General features: G+C 41.8%; 1 protein-coding gene across 4 annotated transcripts in view; it reads right to left on the reverse strand.

The window, feature by feature from the left end:
- The window catches only part of REPS2 (RALBP1 associated Eps domain containing 2), a 103,610-nt gene that overhangs the window by 50,738 nt on the left and 31,479 nt on the right, over positions 1-21,393 (reverse strand). For 3 of the 4 annotated variants that reach the window (XM_040582660.1, XM_040582661.1, XM_040582659.1), the window contains exons 2-9: positions 16,588-16,711; positions 14,253-14,401; positions 12,647-12,770; positions 9,756-9,853; positions 7,858-7,996; positions 5,993-6,056; positions 4,154-4,296; positions 1,153-1,247 (exon numbers count right to left, since the gene is read on the reverse strand). In XM_040582660.1, the coding sequence (XP_040438594.1) occupies positions 1,153-1,247; positions 4,154-4,296; positions 5,993-6,056; positions 7,858-7,996; positions 9,756-9,853; positions 12,647-12,770; positions 14,253-14,401; positions 16,588-16,711 (936 nt within the window). The remainder of the gene's footprint in view (positions 1-1,152; positions 1,248-4,153; positions 4,297-5,992; positions 6,057-7,857; positions 7,997-9,755; positions 9,854-12,646; positions 12,771-14,252; positions 14,402-16,587; positions 16,712-21,393) is intronic. The other variant, XM_040582662.1, reaches the window with a different exon arrangement.

The following is a 21,393-nucleotide window of genomic DNA, read 5'->3' on the forward strand; positions in this document are numbered from 1 at the left end:
GAATTTGAGGAGGGAACAGCTGGGTTCTGACCCAGCAGCTCCCCAGAGCAAGGCATAGGGAGGAAATAACTGGAGAAGAGCCTTGCTGAGCTGCCATGACACACCATTACCTTTCAACTTTGAAGCAGTGTCAGAAGGGCCTGTTCTTACAGGTAGCCTGCCATTTGGTTCGCTACCTTGGATACTAAACCCTTAAATCCCACAGTGTGTATATATATTCAGAGCTGCAACATCCAGGCACAAATCAGTGGCTGTGGTTAGCTCAGCTTGACAGCAACTTTAAAATTTAAGTTTTTAACCTCAGTGATGAACTCTTAATTTAGTTTTGCTTGCAACAGTCTTCCATTAGAAGGCTGGTATCTGTTGTGATATTGCTACAAGGGACCTCCATTCTTCCCTTACTCTTCCCCACTCCTTACAATTACTACGTAGACCCTTATATAGTAGTTCCTTCACTATGAAAATGTCGGATATTAAAAGGGAGACTGAAATCATTTAGAACAGAGCTATGAATGTCCATACTGTAAAAAAATAGGATGGTTTCAGCCTGCAAAGAAGCGAAGTACAAGGAATCAGGACAAGCCAAGACATTTTTCTTCTCATCATCAAAACTGGGGAGTGAGTGTGGAAATGGAGCACTGTAAATGGAAGAAACACTCAAGAACTATGTGATCAGGAGTGCCTGACTGGAACAAAGTCTGCGCCTGAAGCCTCACATTTTCAACCAATTCAGATTCAGGAGGTTTTTCACCCGAGCGCTGTCCTTGTCCCACAGTGCCCCTCCTGCAGCACGGGCTCTGCCCTCATCCCTGGCTCCCAGTGCCAGAGGGTCACGCACAGCCCTGCAGGACATGAACAGGTAAGATGCATTTCTCTGCGGACTCCCAACATCGCACAAGGCTCGAGTCCCTCGATGACTATTGTGAGCTCTGTTATGTGGGAATATTTTTTGAGAAGCCTGTCAGCCCTTTCCACACACCGAAGAAACTGCTGAGAGAGGGGTCTGAGATGGCTTAACAGGAAGCTTAGAGACTCATAATGTCCTCTCAGAGACTCGCAGTTCTGCTGCTGCACATCCCACAGTCACTGTGAAGCTGCCCTGTTCCTCTGCACCCTGCAAGGTAACTGCCCTCCCCGCCTACACCTTCTCACCTCCGTCCGATTGAAGTCCCGAGTCTGCTGACCACCTGGCAATGGCTCAGAATACGAATCAAACAGTGTGCAGTCATGCATGGGCTTCAAAGAAGCTGTAGGGGAAAGAGAGAAAGGGGAAAAAACCCAAAACAAAAAAAGACACATGCAAAGTCTTAGATTAATAAGTAATTCTTAAAAACCTGTTCCAGCATCACTTTGTTCTTCGCTTCGACCTATCAGGACTGATCTGTAAGCCACGGATGACAAACATCATAACAAAAATCTTTCAATCTTGTATGCTGAATAAGTCAATGTCATGAAAAGGATACTATGTTTAATTTTTGTTGTAGAAATAATTGTGAAATTTGGGAGAAGTTATTCTTAGTAAACATTAACTGCCAACCAACCACCATTTATCTGCATTTTTACTCCCCACAGTCCAGTATGAACTTAGTTAGCCTTATAGCTTATATCTTACTGTCTTAGGAAGGTTGAAGGTACTTACCAAACCTTCAACTCCAATTTTTGGCATTTTGAATACTAAAAGTATAGTAGAATCTACCATTATACACTGAAATTGAAAGGCAGAAAAAAGCCAGGACACTGAACAAGCACAGTAGACGCTACAGTATATACCATCTGTAGTTAAATAGCATTGAGAGCTGGGGATGGGGGGGGGGGGGTAGCAGCAGCAGGGGGATGGGGTAGAAAGGAAAGGAAAAAAAAATTCAGCTCTAACTTCTCACAGGAATATTCACAAGAACCTCATTTCTACTCCACAAGCTAAGGTCCTTCTGCTGATACAACTCTGGCATTAGTTCCTCCGAGATAAATCTGTCTTAGTAGCTGGAAAACAGCTTTTCTTAAAGATCAATATATTGAAAGGCCAGAACAACAGCTTTCACATCAAATTCCTAGTTTCTGGCTAGCATCTAGTTTATCTGTATAAATTAAACTGTGGCAAATCTGTCTTAATTTACAATACAGTGGGTTACGTACAGGGCAAATAGCTTTACAGATTCTGTAAATCAGTTTTAATAAAAACTTTCAGAAGAGAAGGTGGTGGGTCAAACTGTCAATGGAGCTGTGCCAGGACAGGATTTGAACCTGCACTTGTAGTTTATAGAAAAAGCCATAAAACTAGCAAGATTGATTTATTCTTAAATGGTCTGTCTTATGCTCCAAGTCACTTTATTTGAAGCTTTAACACTTTTATCAAATGCAAATATTTCACTTGAACCAGATTCTGCCTCATTCTGAAATTAATATAACAACCCAATGAAAACCAGTTTCCAGTATTCTTCACCAGGTTACTAACAATCTCACCCCCACCCTCCCAAAAAAAAAAAAAAAAAAAAATCTAAGTTGCACAGAAATCAAATTATGAAAACGTGAAAACAAGAAGTTTCTCTTGAAAATTTCTGCTGCCATTTTAGGTAAGTGTATGAGGCACTTGCTTACTTATCAATGCTTGTTTCAGAAGTTGATACAATCAGGGCTCTATGCTTTCTTGTGATTCACAGTGTTACAATGTGTTGAGATGTTCTGCTTTTTATTCATGCAAGTCTTTCAAAAGATTTCTGAATCCTGACTAGGTGGCAGAATGAGCAGGAGACATTTTCAGACCCTCAAGCTAATCAGAATTACCATCTTAGCTGAAGTATTTAGAGAGCCCATAATGAACAATTAGTCCTTTCACCTTCTGCACATAGATCAGCTTGAAATGCTTGGTTGCGTGCAACACCATGAAGCAATAATAATCTATGAAAATGGCACAGACCCTAGTGCTGAAAGGGACAAGTTAGGGAAACAAAGGACTACCAGGGAACAACTACAGCTTAGCGTGCTCTTCCTCCTGTTGACACAATGATTCCCTACTACTAGATAGTTATTTCCATTGCCATTATACCCAAAAAGGTTTAACGTGATGATAAACCAACAAGAACCTGCATGGAGGAGCTTACAAGCTAATTTAACATGAGAACAGGACTGAGAGTAGCAAAAAAAAGTGGTGGTCCTGGAGGGAAAAGGGTAGTTGTAATTATGACAAGGGAATGTAATTAGAGAGACTAGAAGTGATAAAGACTTGGAAGCGCAGGTTTTACAGTAGCTTTTCGCTTTGGATATGAAGACAGTGGATTATAAGGAACATGACTCCATCAGAGTCATCACCATCCTACAGGGTGAACATTTAATTTTCCTAACTGCAGCTTGATTTGCTCTTTTCCTGTCTCTTAATATATTCAGTGTCATCAAATTTAATGGAGATTTTATTAGGTCTTAAATATTATCCCTTAGCACTGTAATTATCATCTGTGATTAATCCTTCTTGCCCTAGAAAGTCATGCACATTTTTTAGATGGAACAGTATATTTTTCAGTGTTCATTTATAATTAAGAGAGACATAATTGAAGAGGACAAATGAAAAGGCAGGTCGCTCACTGCACATTGTTACTGAGGTATGTTATATTTTGTATTAATTCACCCTTGTGCTACACAAACTGTTGTAATCCCCCTACGATTACTGCAAATTACTTCCAGAAGAATCTGTGGATTACACAAAATTAATTACAAAAAATTTAACCTTTGAAACAAATATATAACCATAGTAAGTTCTAAAGCAGGCCAGTAGTATTTTCAACACAGCTTCAAGAGACAGATATTTAAGGGAAAAAAATCATCAAAATTGTTGAAAGCAAATCTTGTTGGATTATCTTTGCTACAGGTAATTGTCTACCGCTTTAGCTCTAATGACACCTGAAGCACACTAGAGCAGAGGCAGACATCGAGGCAGGTAACCCTTCCACTTTGCATCGCTATTTTGTGCTTTTCTACATTCCTTCTTCAGCAATTGCCTCGTAAGCACAATTAAAAATGCGGGCATTAAAAAGCAACTGGAGAGCCATTACACAGTGTAGAACCCCATCCTACCTGCAGGATGGAGAAATGAAACCGTTCTTACACCCACGCTGGGTTCCTGTGGTGGCTACAGGAACACGACCGGCCGCAGGGACATTACCTGTCTGAAGGTACTCGGGCAGCAGTGTCTCTGGCAGTGTCTCAGGCAGCTGGTAACCATTCTTCCTCGCAACCACGAGGTGGAAAGCAGCACAAAACTCCGCGAGTGTCAGCGCCCCGTCACAATCCACGTCACTCAGCTCCCTGCAAGTACAACAGGCATGTGTTTTCCAAGCCATTACCTCAGGGAAACATAGGTGTGCCATCACGGGGGAGACAGAAATGCAACTGTGGTAAGGGATATTTTAACACAAGACAAGCACCTCTCATTTGCACTCAATCCTAACTTGTACATTTGTCTCGAGGAAGATGTAGTAAGCTGCTTTTCCAATACTGACTTCCCATTTTCTTTCTAATAAAGTACACTTTTTGTTAATACATCATACCATACGACACAATGGTATGTATATATTACAACATGAAATACATATCCCATACTTCCAAGGGGGAAATTAACTTTCCGATGGTTGGAAACACTTTTGGCCAGTCCATGCAGGATCTTAAACCAGTTCAAGCAGACAGAGTTAAAAATGGACTTCAGCAACAGTTACATAGCCCCATCAAATATCTTAAGAAAAGAGCTAAATTAATGCTCTTGACCAGTTTCAATGTTATTGGTAACTTCACTAATGCTGTTTTAATTCTAGGATGCTTCTCAAACACTAAACTTGGACCTCAGAAATTAAAAAATTCCATTTTATAAATTAACTCTTTGTAAGAATTGAGTAGTATTTTATCACCAGCACATGGACTAGAACAAATGAACATATAACCTCCTACTCTTTGAAAGTAATGAGCATTTTTCAAGCTTTTGAGGTTATAGTGACAAAGACTGAAACATCCCATGCATTTAACACAGCAACACAACTTGATAAATTGTATCATCACAAAATTATAATTATCTGAAAGGAATACTTCAAGTTTTGCTCAGAGAACAACTTGTATCATCAATAGAAATAAAATGTGTTAACATATTGGGTTAATCCATTCTTCTTAAGTAATCTTCAATTTAAATTCCAATATTCACTTCCCCCAACACTATGCTTCTTCATTTTTGGTGGTGGTTTTTTGGTTTTTTTTTTATTTTCACAACTGATAATCCACTCTGAAAAGATTCCAGACATATTCTTTGACCCTGACAGATGTTTAGGCTCTTGCAAGCTTCTTCGTTTAATCTCTCTTCATGAAAGCATATATAAAGTAAAATCTCTATCATCATTTCTGATAAACATTTTAAAAACTCTTTGTTCTTCCTGTCTGAGATGCAAGGAAGACACTGAATTACAAAACACCACATCATTTATGAAAATATAATAGAATCCTTGTCAGATTTTACCACGTACAGTTCCATCCATAAACATTTCTAAATAAGCTCATTAAAAGAAAGTGTACTGGCTCATCAGAAAAGCACTGATCAATTATGTAGTTGTACTTACTAAAAATTAGGCATTAGTTAGGTCTCCTCTGACAAAACACAGCCAAAAACATATAACCAACGACACATCTAAAACATCCCAGAGGTGCTTCTCTTCTGTGTCATTTCATGAAAAATGTCAGTTCGTTGACCTACAATAATGCTGCTTACAACATACTGAAGAACAGCTCTCAGTATATCGCTGTTCAAGCCTTCCCAGCCCTGCTGAGTAGGTGAACGTCTCTCCAGAAAACAAGTGTGTCAGGAAGATCAATGAGCACCCTGCCGCTCAGGCCTGGAAGTGATCCTGGCAGTAAGAGCAATAATTATAATTGAAAACAGTTTTCAAAATTTAACAAGAACTCTTGAATTAAGCATCTTTTTAAAAAACAGGATACACATCCCCAACACTATTACAGTACTTACCAGATGTGAGAAAGCTCTGGGATGGGCAGCTTTGATTTTGTGAAGAAATTCTTTGCCACAGAACCTGTTGGGAAACCGTGCCTTATCAACTTTTGGAAATAAATTCTCCAATTATTTACCTTTGGCCAGGGCTGCCATGCCAGAAACAGCTGGTTACTCTGCGTCCAAGAGATGCTCAGATTAACTGGATTCTGATATAGCTGTTGGACCATTTGCCTTTTGCTGAGTAAGTGACAAAAGCAGACAGAGCTGTAGATCCCACTTCCCCATTCCCTCCATACGGGAAAAATAAATTAAGGAAAACACACTTTAGTACTAGTAACTCTAAGCAGTATAATGAGTACATCACCAATGATGAATTAACAGACACAATAGGCTCTGCTTCACCCAGAAGCCATGTATCTGGCTGCTCTCCCAAGATGTTGCTTTAACCATGACTTTTCCCTGCAGTGACTCAAATTTTATGGGGAAAAAAAAGAAGAAACAAACAAACAAAAAAACCAAACAAAAACCTGGAGATTCAGATAGTACGTAGCTGTTCTCCTGCTACAGACATCCGCACTCACCCCCTGCCACTGTCACTGGGGCAGATCCAAGACTCACCTAGTGCAGCATGTCCTGTCCAACACTACGTGCCAAGAAGGAGCATGTGACCATGACAAAGCCACGTAATAACAATGTACCTCCAGAGTACCCCCAACTTCTGACCACCTGCGATTCAGGAACTTTCTCAACCCAACGGTAGCACTTAAATGTTCAGTAACTTCCAACAGATTTTTCAGTCACACATTTCTCAAATAACTTCTTAACCTGGACAAACCTCTAGCATCTGTATCGGCCTGCAGCAAGGATTTCTACAGCTTAATTATTTTAGGATGTTGTGGAAGCTCAAATTTAACATTTATAAATAGTAATTCTGGATATGCAAGGACTGCCTGAGAACCTTGTTCAACATAAAGGAAAATGCACAACTACCCGAGAGGCTGTGTACGTGTATATATATGCACGCACAGTTACAGACATGTATAAGTCCATGAGGAAATAAAATGTTGTTGAACAACCACTTTCTCTTTCAAGCAAATTATATAAAGGAGACTTAACTGAGGCAAAGAACTGGTGAAGCGCTAATTTCCTTCAGCAGCAGGCAATTCATTTAAAGTGGCTGGATCCAAGCGTCCTGAGCCCCAGTAATACAGCAGGGCTTAGTGAAACAACCCCAGTTTAAAATTTGTGATGTTTTCCATGCCAGCCCAACTGTGTGTACCTGCAGTGACTCCTCCCGTGAGCAGCCTGATTCTCCTATTCAGGATGGAAATGCAACCTCAATACGCTGTTAATAATACTTTGATCATGCGCGTGCTCTCCAGGATTTGCTTTTAATCGCCTAAAGATCAGAATCTCAGTGTCTCAGAGCCATAAGCACTCAGGCTTGACCACAGAGGACAGTTAACTGAATGCTTCACTTTCATCATATGTACGCTGCCACATTTCTGCTGGGAAAGCGAACACAACGCCTAAAGTTTTTTTCAGCTCAATATACACTGCAGGTGTGTGATCCACAAATACTGCTGGTCAAATACACAGCACCCATTTTAATTCTTACTGAATCACCAACACTTCTTCCTCAGATGTAATTATTTTTCTAAAATCAGAATATTTAGGAAAATATAGAAAAAACATAGAAAAAAGCGTAACGGACATAGTATTGGTTTGCTCTTTGAGTTTTCTGCCTTTAAAATGAAATCACAATCAACTCTTTCTCATAAATTCACCCCAGAGAGAAAAAATTAGTTTATCTACTCAACATTTCTGAACCATCAGCCTGGTCCCTCTACCCAAGATGCATGGTGTTTGGTAAAAATTACCTGAAATAAAGGAGTTCAGGTCAGGCTGCAGGGACCTGAACTGGTTGATGTAGTAGTCTCGTTGCTCCTCTGTTATTCTCCAAGGGTCATCCGAGTAGCGGGTGCCGCTGTCCTGCTGCTCCCGCTCTGCTGAAAGAGACTGAAGAGGGGGACAGTGGCACCAGCCGCAGCGGGGGCCCAGAAAGGCACTGACAAGCTCAAGAAACCAGATTCACTCTCTTCTATTAGCAGACACATACTTTAAAAATACAAGAATCAGTAACGGCCACACTGATTACCGTGTTATCTGTTAAAGCTCAGGCTAGTACTAGGTGCCTTCACCCAGGCAATTAAAGTAAGTTTTACAGGAGCAAAGCTAAAAGGAAATCTTACTACTGCTGACTGCGAAAAGGAAAGTCCAAGTCGTATTTTATCACCTCTGGATTCATTCTGGGGGTTCGTTTTGCCTGTCATGCATTACAACCCTGAACTGCATACTGCACACCTGAAAGGGATGGAACCAACAAAGGACCAACAGCTGTATTTATGCAGCACCGTGCATGAAAATTCAGCACTGCTAAGAAACTACATGCTTAGTCTAGGAGTGGTGCTGTTAACTACAGAGTTACACCACTTCTGGACCCTCCGCTCACCCAGGTAACTCAGCACACACTATGCCAAGCCAGGGAGACATACAAACCCCTGGAGACCTTCTCAACCTTCTGTCACTTCCTACAGCTTAGGTAAAAATCCTACTTTGGGAAAAAGAATATTCTTGAAGAGAAGGACATTTTATCAATGTATGTCTTTGCTTTCTGACGGACTTGTTTAAGGGAGGTCTGTACGTTCCACAGGTGGTGGTGGTGGTGGTGGGGTGTCAGCACAATTAGTGTTTTTGTCAAACTGGAATGACTTAGTAATCAAGATTTAGGCCTGGATGACAGCACTCTTAAAGAGAGAGAGCAAGAATGAACAGCAAACCAGGCTCCAGCCAGCTCTGAAACCCTTTCTCTGACATAACTTTACACTTCCTAAGAATCAAATGCAAAACAGTGGTTCTGAAATACATCAAAAGATCCCCAGAACAGGTAACATCACAAGGCTGTAAATTAATCTTCATTTCAAAGTGCTGCATAAATGCAACCCATTTCATTTCAAGTTAGCACAAATTATGTGACACTACCTGTAGATGTTTTCCTGAGGCTCAGGTGGCATTTTGTTATGTGTGTGGGTTGCTAAGCACTCAGGAAAAGGTAGAGTCTCCGAGTCTTACTTATTTAGCAAAAGCTCTCCCTTAGGAGAGCTTTGCCCTTCCTTAGGGCAAACTACTTGTTTGCATAATAAATACACAGCAGGCATACTGGAACATAGGAAAGATCTGCTTTTGCAACCAGCAGAAAAACATAGGACTCATCACACAAAAGCAAACAAATGCCCAGAAATTCATTCATTCTGTTCGAGATGCAATTTAACCAATTGGGGTGAAAAAAAAGAATACACAGAATATTAGGCCACTAATTCTGTGCATGTGTTATTGACAGCATTCTAAATCAAGCAAGAATCCCTGTGAAACCTCATATATTTTAAATAAAAATGTTTTACTTTTACTAGGGTAACCTGAATACTTATTTTATTTTTTTTACTTTCAAACTGAAGATTATCAGTCTAGTTTTGCTATCTATGCTATTAGATTGAGAAATTTAATTAATTGTATTATTTGTTTTAATATTTCCTTCCCATCAGCTTTTTTTTTCTTTTACATACGCTAAAAATGCATGCTTCAGCCTCTAATCTAAAAACACCACGGAGAACCCTATTTTTGAAGTGAGAATTCCTCTTCCTTCCCCACCCACCCTTTTTTTTTTAATGTCTATTATTTTCTTAGTAGTACTAGCGAAGAAAAACATGCAATTCATTACCCGATTAGGAGTTGAACAGGTCAATGCAGGTTTGGCTCCATAATTCCCTGATGATGGTCCATCTTGCTGGTGAGTTGAGTGTCTGACTTCATAAGGAGCTACAGGCATTTAAAATAAAGCATATAAATGGAAGGATAATCAAAGAGTTTCTACTCGGCTAAAGGAAATCATTAAATACCACAAGGGTCAAGAATCTAGCTTGCGAACCTAGTATCACAGTATCAACGTCCATTTTGTGTTCTGCAACAAAATTTCAGTCACATACTTGTCTCTCACCTTACATCATTCTTCAGACATTACTGATAGTCGTATCAGTAGATAGAAACTGTCAGTTATATATTACTAGGTAACAGAAATCACTGTTCATCATGTTGAAATATATATTTATATAGCCTGTTTATATGTTTATACATTTTATATACTTAGTCATATATAGCACATGAATGCATTATAAACAAGAAGAAATAATTCAACTGAGCTGCAAAAAATATGCTTTGACAATCTACCCGATAGTAAAACACTAACTTTCCATATACTCTTCTTCCCCCTTCCCCAGTTTTCAAAATATATGACTCACCACTTTGCATTATTTGGAGTAAAGTTAGTAAAGAAAAGTAACAATTACTTCTTTTTCTGCTAAAGTCAGTCACTTATGTTCCACTCCAGCAAACATAGCTAGCAGTGACATAACAGCACCTTTAGAAACAATGTTTTAAAAATAGGTCAAACATGCAAACAAAAAGGCAACTCGCAGACCCTTACAGAGCTGAGAACTTCTGCTGCCAGCCTATTTCAAATTTACCATTACAAAGACAGAACTTAAAAGACTTCTGACAAAAAATGAGACCAAGAAACATAAAAATTTTGAGCTCAGGAAGACCTTAAAAATTATACTCCTAACCCCCTTGCTTTCTTAAGTGATCTAATCCTGTATTAGTATTTATTTTTATGTCTGTACAAGTAACCTCCAATTTCAGGGGGAAAAACCACAAACGCCCTTAGAGAGATTTAAGTACAAGGCCACACTGCTGTGTGTTTGCTAGGAACAAATATCTTCTAAAACTATCAAGAAAAGCAGTACATAGTCACTGCTGCAGTGCAAAGCACTGCCCTTGAAGACACAACGCCCAGTTTCAGGGTCGGCCTGGCAGCACAGAACAGCCCACCCAGCCCAGCACCGTGGCACCAGCACCTCCTGCACATACACTAACACAATGGCTTTCAGACCTACCCTTTCCAGTCCTCTTCAGAAAACTGGAAGGGTCCTAATTCTAAAGGCCAGGGAGAACCAGTAGGTCACCTAGCCTGGCACTTGGTACGGCATGGGCCAGAAAACGTTACCCGCTTCAGCCGCTGAGAACACATTCAGCTGAATAACCAGTGGGATTAGATTAGGAGAAAATCCTTTCCTGGAAAATAGGAGAAATTCCCTTTCCAGAAAATAACCATAGTGTTCTACACCTCTAGGATTTTAACACCTTAAAAATTCAAGCAGTTGAATAATTCATTTTAGAAAAAGTTAACAGCTGGATCGGACACTTCTGCCTCTACTCACTTTGCACAGCTGCTAACTTCATGAGAAATTTCACTGAAGTTATGTATGCAACCACATTCAGAGGGGAAAAAAACCCCCACCCAACACATAAAACAAAAACAACACCCAAAATACCTGCCCCATAACATTGACAGATCTGGGACTGAGTCCCAGAAAACAGCAGAGTGCACGACAGGTAACACGGTCAGCTGCTCCTGATGGATGCCTCCTGCCTGGCTCTCCAGGGTGTAGGCTATCTGCCACACGTCTTCCTCACTGGAGCAGAACACATGTTGTACCAGAAGACAACTTTGCCAGTGTTACTTTTTTCAGAAGTCAACCACCACTATTTTGATCAGTTATGCCAAAGGTGGGGTGGGAAAAAAAATAAAATCCCATCGCTGAACAAACAGCAGTTTACCTAACCAGCAAATGAATGCCTGTGACTCAGTACTGGCACAATTTTCACACAGAGACCACTTTACAGTGTTGAACACATTCTTATTATGGCTGTACTGTTTCAAAATGTCATAATAGCTCTGTTTTTTCACTCATTTGTAAACAAGGACAACAGCTAAAGGTCTAGCACAGTCCACTCCTCACTCACTGTAAACACACTAGCTGAAAGCAGGAGGGATGATGGAGGGATGGTACATACCAACGCCTACCATTGCCATCATCCTGGTCACCAGATGTTGCAATTAGGAGAGCACAGACACCTTACTATTAACAGGAGCTTGTAAAGCCTTAATAAAACAGGTTTCTGCCCCGCTACCCACTTACTAAAATTAGAATGTTTTGCCACCTACTCTAATAGCACAGATGTCAAGGTGAGAGCATCTATGCAGGGCCTTATTTTTGCCTGTTTCACTTAAGTTACATTGTCGGACTGTTTTTATATTCATGTCCCATTGTCATCTCTGTTACAAAACCAGAGAGATCATTATTCTTTCTTGCAAAGGAAGGTTCACTGCTGATCTGAAAATTAATAGAGCAGCTACTGAAATCAGAAGCGGGCTTTTCTTCGCCTCTAATGAAACCAAAAGCATCACGTACTCTGAAAACACTCACAAACACCTGCCACTAGGACATATTGCACATAGTCTTGTCAGAGATTAGGTATTTGCATTTATCTGTGAGCAGTGACATACAAATCTAACTAATTTACCAGAAAGCAAACAGGAAGATAGGCCTGAACAATCAAAATAAGTTGATTGAGTCATTTTCTAAAACACAGGTCTAATTAAGTTTTAAAATCATTAGGCTGATTGCCAATTGCATTTGAAATATGGATGCTTCTGAGAAAGGAAAAATAAAAGAATTTAATACAATGTGCATATCCCAATTTTTATCTTACCTCCATGCTGCTGCTCCAGCCCACTTCTTGATTTACCATATCCATAACTTGGGGGTATTCTCTGGTAAGTAGATGGAGAAGCAGGAGGTGAGCAGATAGGAGACATTGGAGGAGACTTGGGCTCCTATTTCAAAAACACACAAACACAAAATGCAACTCTGAGACAAAAAAACCACCAAGTAATCCTGCACAGTGATCCGAACGCATACAGCACAACAGGTAAAGAGGCGGCAAACACTGCAGTTCCCTCAGGCCCTTTATTTCCAGGAAAAGGCTCCGTAAAAAAAACCAAAAGACAGAATTTGGCACAGAGCCTTCTAGGGGTAAAGCATGGCAACGCCATTGCAAAGCTTTACAATGAACAGTGCAAAATATTTTACTTCTACATATGCTTCTTCAGGCATCTTTGGAAGGCTTAATGTGAGTGGGTATCTATGAATTTACTTAACACATTTAGTGTGAGTGCATTTTGTGGGAGAGCATTTTTCCTATTAAAAAAAACTTTTAAAATAAATCTCTGAATCAGTATTTTAAGCGCTCTGTGGATCTGTAGGTGTTACTGGGTAACCTAAAGCTTTCTCTTTGCCTTGACTTACAGAGATAGTTTAAGAGGAGGATGTGATCCCGAAACAGTTTACTGAATGAAAAGGAAAATACCGCACAACACAGGTAACCGAGACTGAGCCAGGGGTTTGAGGGCAGCATTCCGCTTTAGTGTCAGTACACACAGGCAGACATGCTGCCCTTCCCCATCCTGCAGTTCCACCTGTGTATCTTGTCATCAGCTCACTCCTGCTGGCTGACCTCAGGCTGGGAACGTGGTTACTCATGACAGCACCGTGGTGCGACACACGTGTGCATGCGTCAGGGGAAGATAAAGAGCCTGCCACCAGGCACTTACAGCATGACTGATACAGTACCAGAGGAGAAGGTGTCAGGCCTGGGGAAAATAATGCAAATGAAGGCTGAGCTGTGAAGCTGGTTGTATCTGGGTAGGTGCTCCCAACTCTCCTAAACACAGGTGATGCAAATCTCTCAGACAGATTTACTAAATCATCAACTCAAAACAACGGATGCTGGGACAATGTTTCACTGAGGACGGAAGAAAAGCAGATCTCTTCTGGACTACTCCTGCGGAAGATTAGAATGGGAAAAAACCAAAAAACTGGTGGCCTTACCCTACCCAGAAATACTGACTTGTGATTCAACACCTTTTCTCCAACTGAATATTCCTGTAGTGACTAAGGATCATTCCGGCCATGAGAAATCGCTCGCTTTCCTGTTCTATTTGCCACCTCTCTCCTAGTCCTCTCCAAGAAACAGTGCTGGACTGTGTAGGAGGACAACACTGAAAGAACTTGTACCAAATATTACAGGGCTGACAGATTTATACAAGCTCATATAAAGAAATTCCCTTCAGGGATGCAACTGGGATGCATCAAAATCAGAGCACAGCCCCAGTGGGGAGTATCTGCATGTCAGGAGTTCATCTCCTGTCTAGTACTGCAAAACTGAGTAAGCCCATGTGAGTGTAATCATTTACAGGAATGGACCCAAAAGGAGGATGCATAACAACGTACTGGCCTGAAGGAGACAAGCCTGTTACCTGTTTGTCCCCTTCATCTGTTCTTTTGTAGGAATTTTTTTCCACAGTTGCATGTGGAACCTGAAATTTAACTCCATGGAGTTCTGCTGGAGTTCCGTAACGTACTTCACTGTCATTTTTCAGCGCCATAAACCGTGGCAGAGGCAATTCTTCATTAAAAGAGAGAAAAATGCAGTTGAGGCTACAGAACATTAAAAGTACTTTAAGCAGTATCGTCTTGTAAAACCAATGAAAAGTTTATTTACTTAAAAGACTACTATTTGTATTCTGTAGTGTTTATAGTTGTGGGACTCCTGTGATTATTTTATGTCTTAATAAAAATGTGACTGTTAGACAAAGCTGCATTCACCAGCTTCATACACAATCTCCCCACGCAAAGAAATAAGCCTTGTGCACGTTGCTAAAGAAAGCGGCAAACTCATTTCCTGTCAAGACGTTGTCCATAATGAAAAGAATAGCTTCCCACAGAAACTGTGGAACTGATGAATTAATCAGGATCACTTCATCCTCGATGCTGCCACCATAAAGGGAACAAATTACAAATGGGAGGGTTCAGACACCACACAAGGCCTGGTGAGACAACTGCCTCAAGAAGTCCCATGTCATGTCTGCTCTGCAGAGCAGAAGAGCGACACTTCGTCACGCTAAGACAATTCACAATTATTTTGAAGAAACACCATTTATTTTTGTGCAGTCACCCTGAAATTAATTAAAATTAACAGAAAGCTGAAAACCCAGCAAAGCCATACATCGCCTTGGTATATCAGTTACACCTATAGCTACTACCAGGAAGAAAAAGAAATCAGCTGGAGTTTGGTACATATTACTCGCCTCACTCTAAAGGTACTCATACATTTCAAGAGAAAATGTAATTAGCACTGGAAGCGTTTCAGAAGCATGATATAAATACAAGGACTGCAAGTACCCTTCATCATTCAGATTCATGGATTTTTTGCAGATGCTGGACTTGTAAAACATACACAGTAAATCTCACTTATTTCAGGTTTCTAAATTAGTTTGTTGGATTTTGTTTGGGGGCGGGGGTTGGTTTTTTTCTCCCCAAATTAACATCCTTAAAAAGGACGACAATGCAAGAGACAGCGCACCAGCTGTCTGTAAGGAAAACAGACAAATCCAGGCCGCCTTGCTTCACCCCTGGTTTAAATTCCCCTTCCAGCAAGGCACTGAACCAAACCGTGCCAGCTGCACCTGATCCTCTCCACTTGGTTGGGAGCTCTGCTCACACAGGTCTGCACATGCTCGCCAGCATGGCTCCCCACCTCGGGATGGGGCAGACCTGGGACCACCCCCACCCCCCCTCTAATATAGGTGAGTGTTCACATTCCATTGCCCTTAGCAGGGACAGCAGAGCAGAAGCTGTGCTGGGACCAGTGACCTGATCGCGAGGTTATGGGTACGTCCTGCCTTTCCTGCCCCCTCCCTGATCTCGTGGCCAGTTGCATCGCTGCCTTCAGCAGGATGGTGGCAAGTACTCTTGCCCACAGCACAGCCTCATCGCGTGGTTCCAACGCCCACCTGGGATATGGGGGCCAAGGGTTCAAACCTGGTCAGCCTCAAGCCCAAGTGAAAAGCCATGTGTTTTGAAGCCTAAGCCCTGCTGAGGCAAAGCATGCATCACCAAGGCAAGAACAAGTCCCTTCCATTTACTCACTATCAAGGTTTCACAGCTAAAAGGGACCTGCTTCCTCTCTTCACCACTTTAGTTTGATAAGCCTCTTTAAGGAGCATTTTTTGCCATCTAAAACGGTACATTTAATCTTACTGTCAATTCACTGGGAAGAACAAAGCTGTTTTAAATTACATCTACACATTTTCACACCTACTGATAGGAAGCATTAGGGTTTTGTCACCATCATGCATTTACTTCAGCAGGATTATTTGCTTAAACAGACGAGTGTTGCAAGCTGCCCTGCACAGAGGGACCCCTGATCTGCCCACGTTCCCCGCAACATGCCTCCACCCAGAGCAGCTATCACCCCCCACTCCGGACAGCTGTCAAGACTAGCAGCTGAAGGTGAGAGAGAAATGCATCCCCAGTACTGATCAGCTGTCATTTGTGCCATTCCTTTGGTAATGCCTTTCCAGAGGGGGATGTCATCTCAGCTTTGCCATATGTGTAATTCACTGCAATTTTCTACCTTAGTGACTTAGACTCAGAGAATGTAACATTACCTTCTACTCCTTCTCTGCTCCTCAAAACACAATCGTTTCACAGACACATTAGGAGAAAAAGTTTACCAGCACAGAGAGCTGACAAGCACTAAAGAAAGTGAGAAACAAGTGCATAGTGCTGCAAGGAAAATTTGCTACTTACCATTCTTAATGCTTTCAATCCGTACTGGGAACCCTGACTGTGCTGCTGCAATTAACTTCAAAGCAATATAAAATTGAGCAGGACCAAAATAACCCACACGCTTGGCTCCACAAACTTCTGTAATCTAAGAGAAGAGACGGGTTGTTGGTTAAATGCATTTCGCTCTTCCAGAGAATGCAAACATCTCTACATAGACAAAGAAAAATTCTTTAGAAATGCAAAATGCTTTTTGTTGTATTTAAATTTCTATTAAGCATATTTGTTTCAATTCTGGACATTGCTGTCTGATCACACTCCCCTTAGCATATCAGAGATAGGTAGGTAGCTGCTAAGCTTTTCAGAAGCATTGCTAGTTAACACTGCTATCCTAAAACAACTTCAGGGTTTTCATACTACATATGGTTTTAACAGCAGGTGAAATGATAACTTATTAAGGTCACTGTCCAGTAAAACATTTCCACTGCAGAAGCTATGGTATTCACAGAAAACTGTACTTTAATATTAGCCCTACAACAACAGTTCAGACAATTACTGTAACAAACACAACAAGAAATGCCCCATCACACCGCTTGAGCCAAACACTGTTGTGAAAAATTGACACTGTCCTAGCACCGAAGCTTGATTTCTATACATACTTCACTGTTTGCTTCATTCAGCCACCTCTATGAAGCAAACAGCTCCACATTCCCATGCTCAGACAACAGCTAAACAAACAACAGCTGTCTGCAGGTTTTAAGCACAGGCGCCAACTTTCCCATCCCTGGAGTTCCCAGATGTTCACAAACAAACCTCAGCCGAGCACTGAGGTTAGAACAAAACCCTATTCACTCTGGACATAAAGGGAAGCCACAGACTGTTTTCCTGAAAAATACACCTAGATGAGCAATATCTCCTGGCTGGCGAGGTACACCACCCGTGTCCAGGATGACCCCAGAGCTGTGTCAGTTCTTCATGGGTAAGAGCTGCTCTCTGGAAAACCATGTCTGTGGATCGCTCCCACGCTACAACAGCATGATGGAAACTGTTTCGATGTCATGTATGAACAAATAGCGCAAATGAATATTCTATTTTTTATAATACATTTTTATATGTATATATACACACATACACACACAGATTGTCAAAATGTCAGCTGAAACTGTTACTGAAGAGACCAATGTTTTGGAACAGTAATTCTTACAAATCAAAGACAATTATCTTCAAGCAAACTTTTTCTTCTCTGGATATGGCTTCTGCTTTGAGCGAATGAGCTCTGGCTCCCTTCTCTTCCTGCAAATTCTAGAGATACATGGCTTAATTTCTTGACCACAAGACATGTCAAGCAGCTTGCATTTCTCTTACTGCTTGATGAAAAGGGAGATGATTCTCTGTATGAGGACAGCTTCAATTAGCCAGCAGCATTTGTCAGTTCCTATCTTCTATCTACATCATCCTTTTTTTCTGAAGTCACTCTGCCTTTTTTTTTTTTTTTTTTTTTCTATCCCCCCTGCCCCATCACTGGTCTTACTTCTTTCATTTTCCAGTGGAAATACAGAGCACTTGGTATGTGCCTGAGATGGATGGTGCCAAAGCACGATTAGGAATGGGAGCACGCTGGAGAGGGAGGAACAGGTGTAGGGGAACTCCTTGGAAGAGAGCCGCGCTCCATCCAGGACATGAGAAGGCACCAAATGCAAGTCAGTGGATGGCACTATGCATGGTGTGGCAGGGGTCTCCCCACTGCCATAGGGGGCAACACCGTCCACCGTGGGGGTCCCACTGCCCCAGCAGGTGCCCCGACAGCAGTCTACCAGGGTGCTGTGGCAGGAGCTGCCATGGCAGGTGGGTGCCCGCCGTGCCGTGGGAGCAGCGCCTGGCTGCCTGCCTGTGGCAGGGGCGTGCTGCCGCGGCAGCCCATCACTGTGCCAGCACAGCTTCAGGAGGCTGGGGAGGGAATCGGTACCACTTCTGAACTCCAAAGCAGGTTCCTTCCCCTTGTCGCTGGATGCTCCTAATTCACTCGGTCCTGCTGCCCACACCTCCCACTCCTGCACGCTCCTGCCCCGCCAGCAGCCCCAGCTCTGCCCGATGCAGCAGCGCGGAGCACAGGCGATGGGGTTTCATGCAGCACATGCAGCCATGCACCACGGCTGTGGCCAAGCTGGCTCCCCACGGGCACAACCACCCGCACACACCAGACCCTACAGCAGAGGGGACAATGCTGCTGTGGCAGGTAGGCAAGGAAGCCATCAGCTGGGGGCTTACTGCCCGTCCCAGGCACACAAAATTAACAACCTGGGGAGAAGATGGAGAAGGGCCACAACCAAGCTGAAATTCAATCTGGGTGCACAGCCCCGGCTTGCTATGGGAGAGGTTTGTTTTTTTTTTTAAAAAAGGGCAGTGCTAAATAAGGCAGTTTGCAAAATCCAGACATCTGCCGGCACACAGATCCTGCCATGGGGGGGGTGGGGTGCAGGTAATAACCCCCTGCATGACCCACAGCCAGTGCCTGCGATGGCAGGTGCTGTGGTGCAAAAACAGCACGTAAAATCCCTGGGTGTAAAATCCCGGGGTGTACGAGCGCTCCCCTCCTGCCCCAGCACCCTGCGCTTGCTGGCACAGAGCAACAGCATCACCATGCTCTGCGTTTCCCTCTCACCAGCTGCTGGAAGGAGGAAACACCGAGCAACTGGGACTTTCACATAGGGATTTGAGATGCTATCATCTTCCTGAAAAGATACTGAGAGTTAATTTTCCATATCTTTTCTATACTTTGAAATATTAAGGTCACTGAATGTTGTAAATGTTCTGCTTGCTCCTCATACGGAAAACATGAACATTTCACTCTGATCTAGCAGATGAAAAATTTCTAGCAAGGATACACCACCTCTCAAAAATATGGTGTTATTCCTAAAGTATACTAACAGCCAACCAACCTGAAACTCTCTTTGTAATTTTGCTCTTTGACGGTAACAACAGAAATATATTTTGTAGGCACAAGCTTCTCTCTGTTATTTGTGCAACTAAATCCTGATCTCTTTGTTAATGGTTCAGAGCAAAAGATGCAAGCTGACAAAGCAGCCAAATTTTTTTTTACACAATTAATTGTGGGTATTCATATAGATTAATTGCAGGTACAGGCATTTAGGCTTACCAGGTTCCTTGTACAGTTAAAGGAGCAGATACTGGGTTCCTTCCAGACAGCATTTCATACTATCTACATCAGGACCCTGATTAGAGCTGCTAACAGGTGCAGCCCCTCTCTCCAGCAACCACAGAGGTAGGTGGCAGATTAGCTTTTATCCAAAATTAATTCCTCAGAACATGCTGTCTGCTCAAATTTCCACAGCAGCTTAAACTGAATACTGCATTATTTTTTTGTTACCCTGTTTCACCTTTTTCAGGGTCAGTGCATATAGCCTCTTGATGGGCAGATTACATTTAGTGATACGCAATACTGAAATCGAGCTAGTCTGTGTGATGTAAGAGTCTCCAAGATTCATCTGAATTAAAGGCATTGTATATGAAAAAAATATCGTATCACATTCAAGCTGAAACTAGGCTCTAATAAAGCAGAGAGCACTTTGGAACTAAGATATGTGAAAATATTCCCTGAAATACAGGGGAAACATCAATTCTGCTTTCATTAATCTGATATTTAAAACCAAGTTCTTCCTGTCCTTTCCTGTTGTCAGTTTGGGTTGCATTCTTTTCAGCAAGCCAGCAAGGCAAGAACAGGTAATTTCTACTCATGCACTGCTAAACAGACACACATGTAAATCAAAACAACTTGCATACCTTGACATTTCAAGGGATTTTAATACAAAACTATTGGTAATCAATTTTCATTGCATTCTTTTTAAAAATTCTTCAGCAGAAAACTGTAATCCTCCAGTAACAGCCAAATATTGAAGAGAGGTTTAATGAAGAACATGTTGGAAATAATTTTTCATGGTGGCAGGTTACAGGTGCTGCTTGCCAAATCTAACCTCAGGATGACAAACGGAATTAGTCAAAAACTAATCTATTCAACGGTTTATGAGGCAAGAGTATGATGCTGAGCGAACTAAAACTGAGTTTACATTTACTGCAAGATGTAACTGCTTATATGAAACAATTTCACAGGTCATTTGCCAATTAAGGAAAAATGTTGATTTTGTACAACATGTGAAAACAAAATTTCTCAGAGCAGGATGTAAAGCTGTAGTGTCTAATCTCGTGTTTGTTCTCAGTCAGTCCTGCAACAGCATCTCCCAGTTCAATGGGACTGCAGCAGGTAGCCTTGAAACACACATTCTGTACACAAATTGCACCACCTTCCCTATCAAGCAGCCAGAAGAAGGGGAGAAAGTGCAAGATCTAGATGCCTACACACCCTTCTGACATGCCAGAAGTTTTTCTATGGTTGTAAAAATATGCAACATTTTGGGAGGTGAAGGGTGTGGAAAACCCAACAAAAAAACAGCAAAATAATTTCCAACTCATCAACATTAAAATCTAAAATGTAGCTACGAGCTGTTTGGAAGACTGGCTGTTTTAAGTCACCATTCTCCATGCAAACTTCTAATGGAAAATCTTTACATCTTGAGATGCTGGAACACAAAACAGATTTTTGTATTTATTATCCACTCACTGCTCTGCTCTATCAGCTGACAGTGAGTGTTACTTTTGTAATTGCTCCTTGAAGTCATCCCACATGAAGCAGCTTCTCCCAGCACAATCTGACATTGTTCCAGCTCTCCCCAGTTCTCTCCAAACAAGTTTCCACTGCAGCATCCAAGAGCACTGACCTCGCAAACACCCTGGGCAGGTCTAATGCAGATTGCA

This window comes from Falco naumanni, chromosome 2, assembly GCF_017639655.2.
Source record: "Falco naumanni isolate bFalNau1 chromosome 2, bFalNau1.pat, whole genome shotgun sequence".
NCBI lineage: Eukaryota > Metazoa > Chordata > Aves > Falconiformes > Falconidae > Falco > Falco naumanni.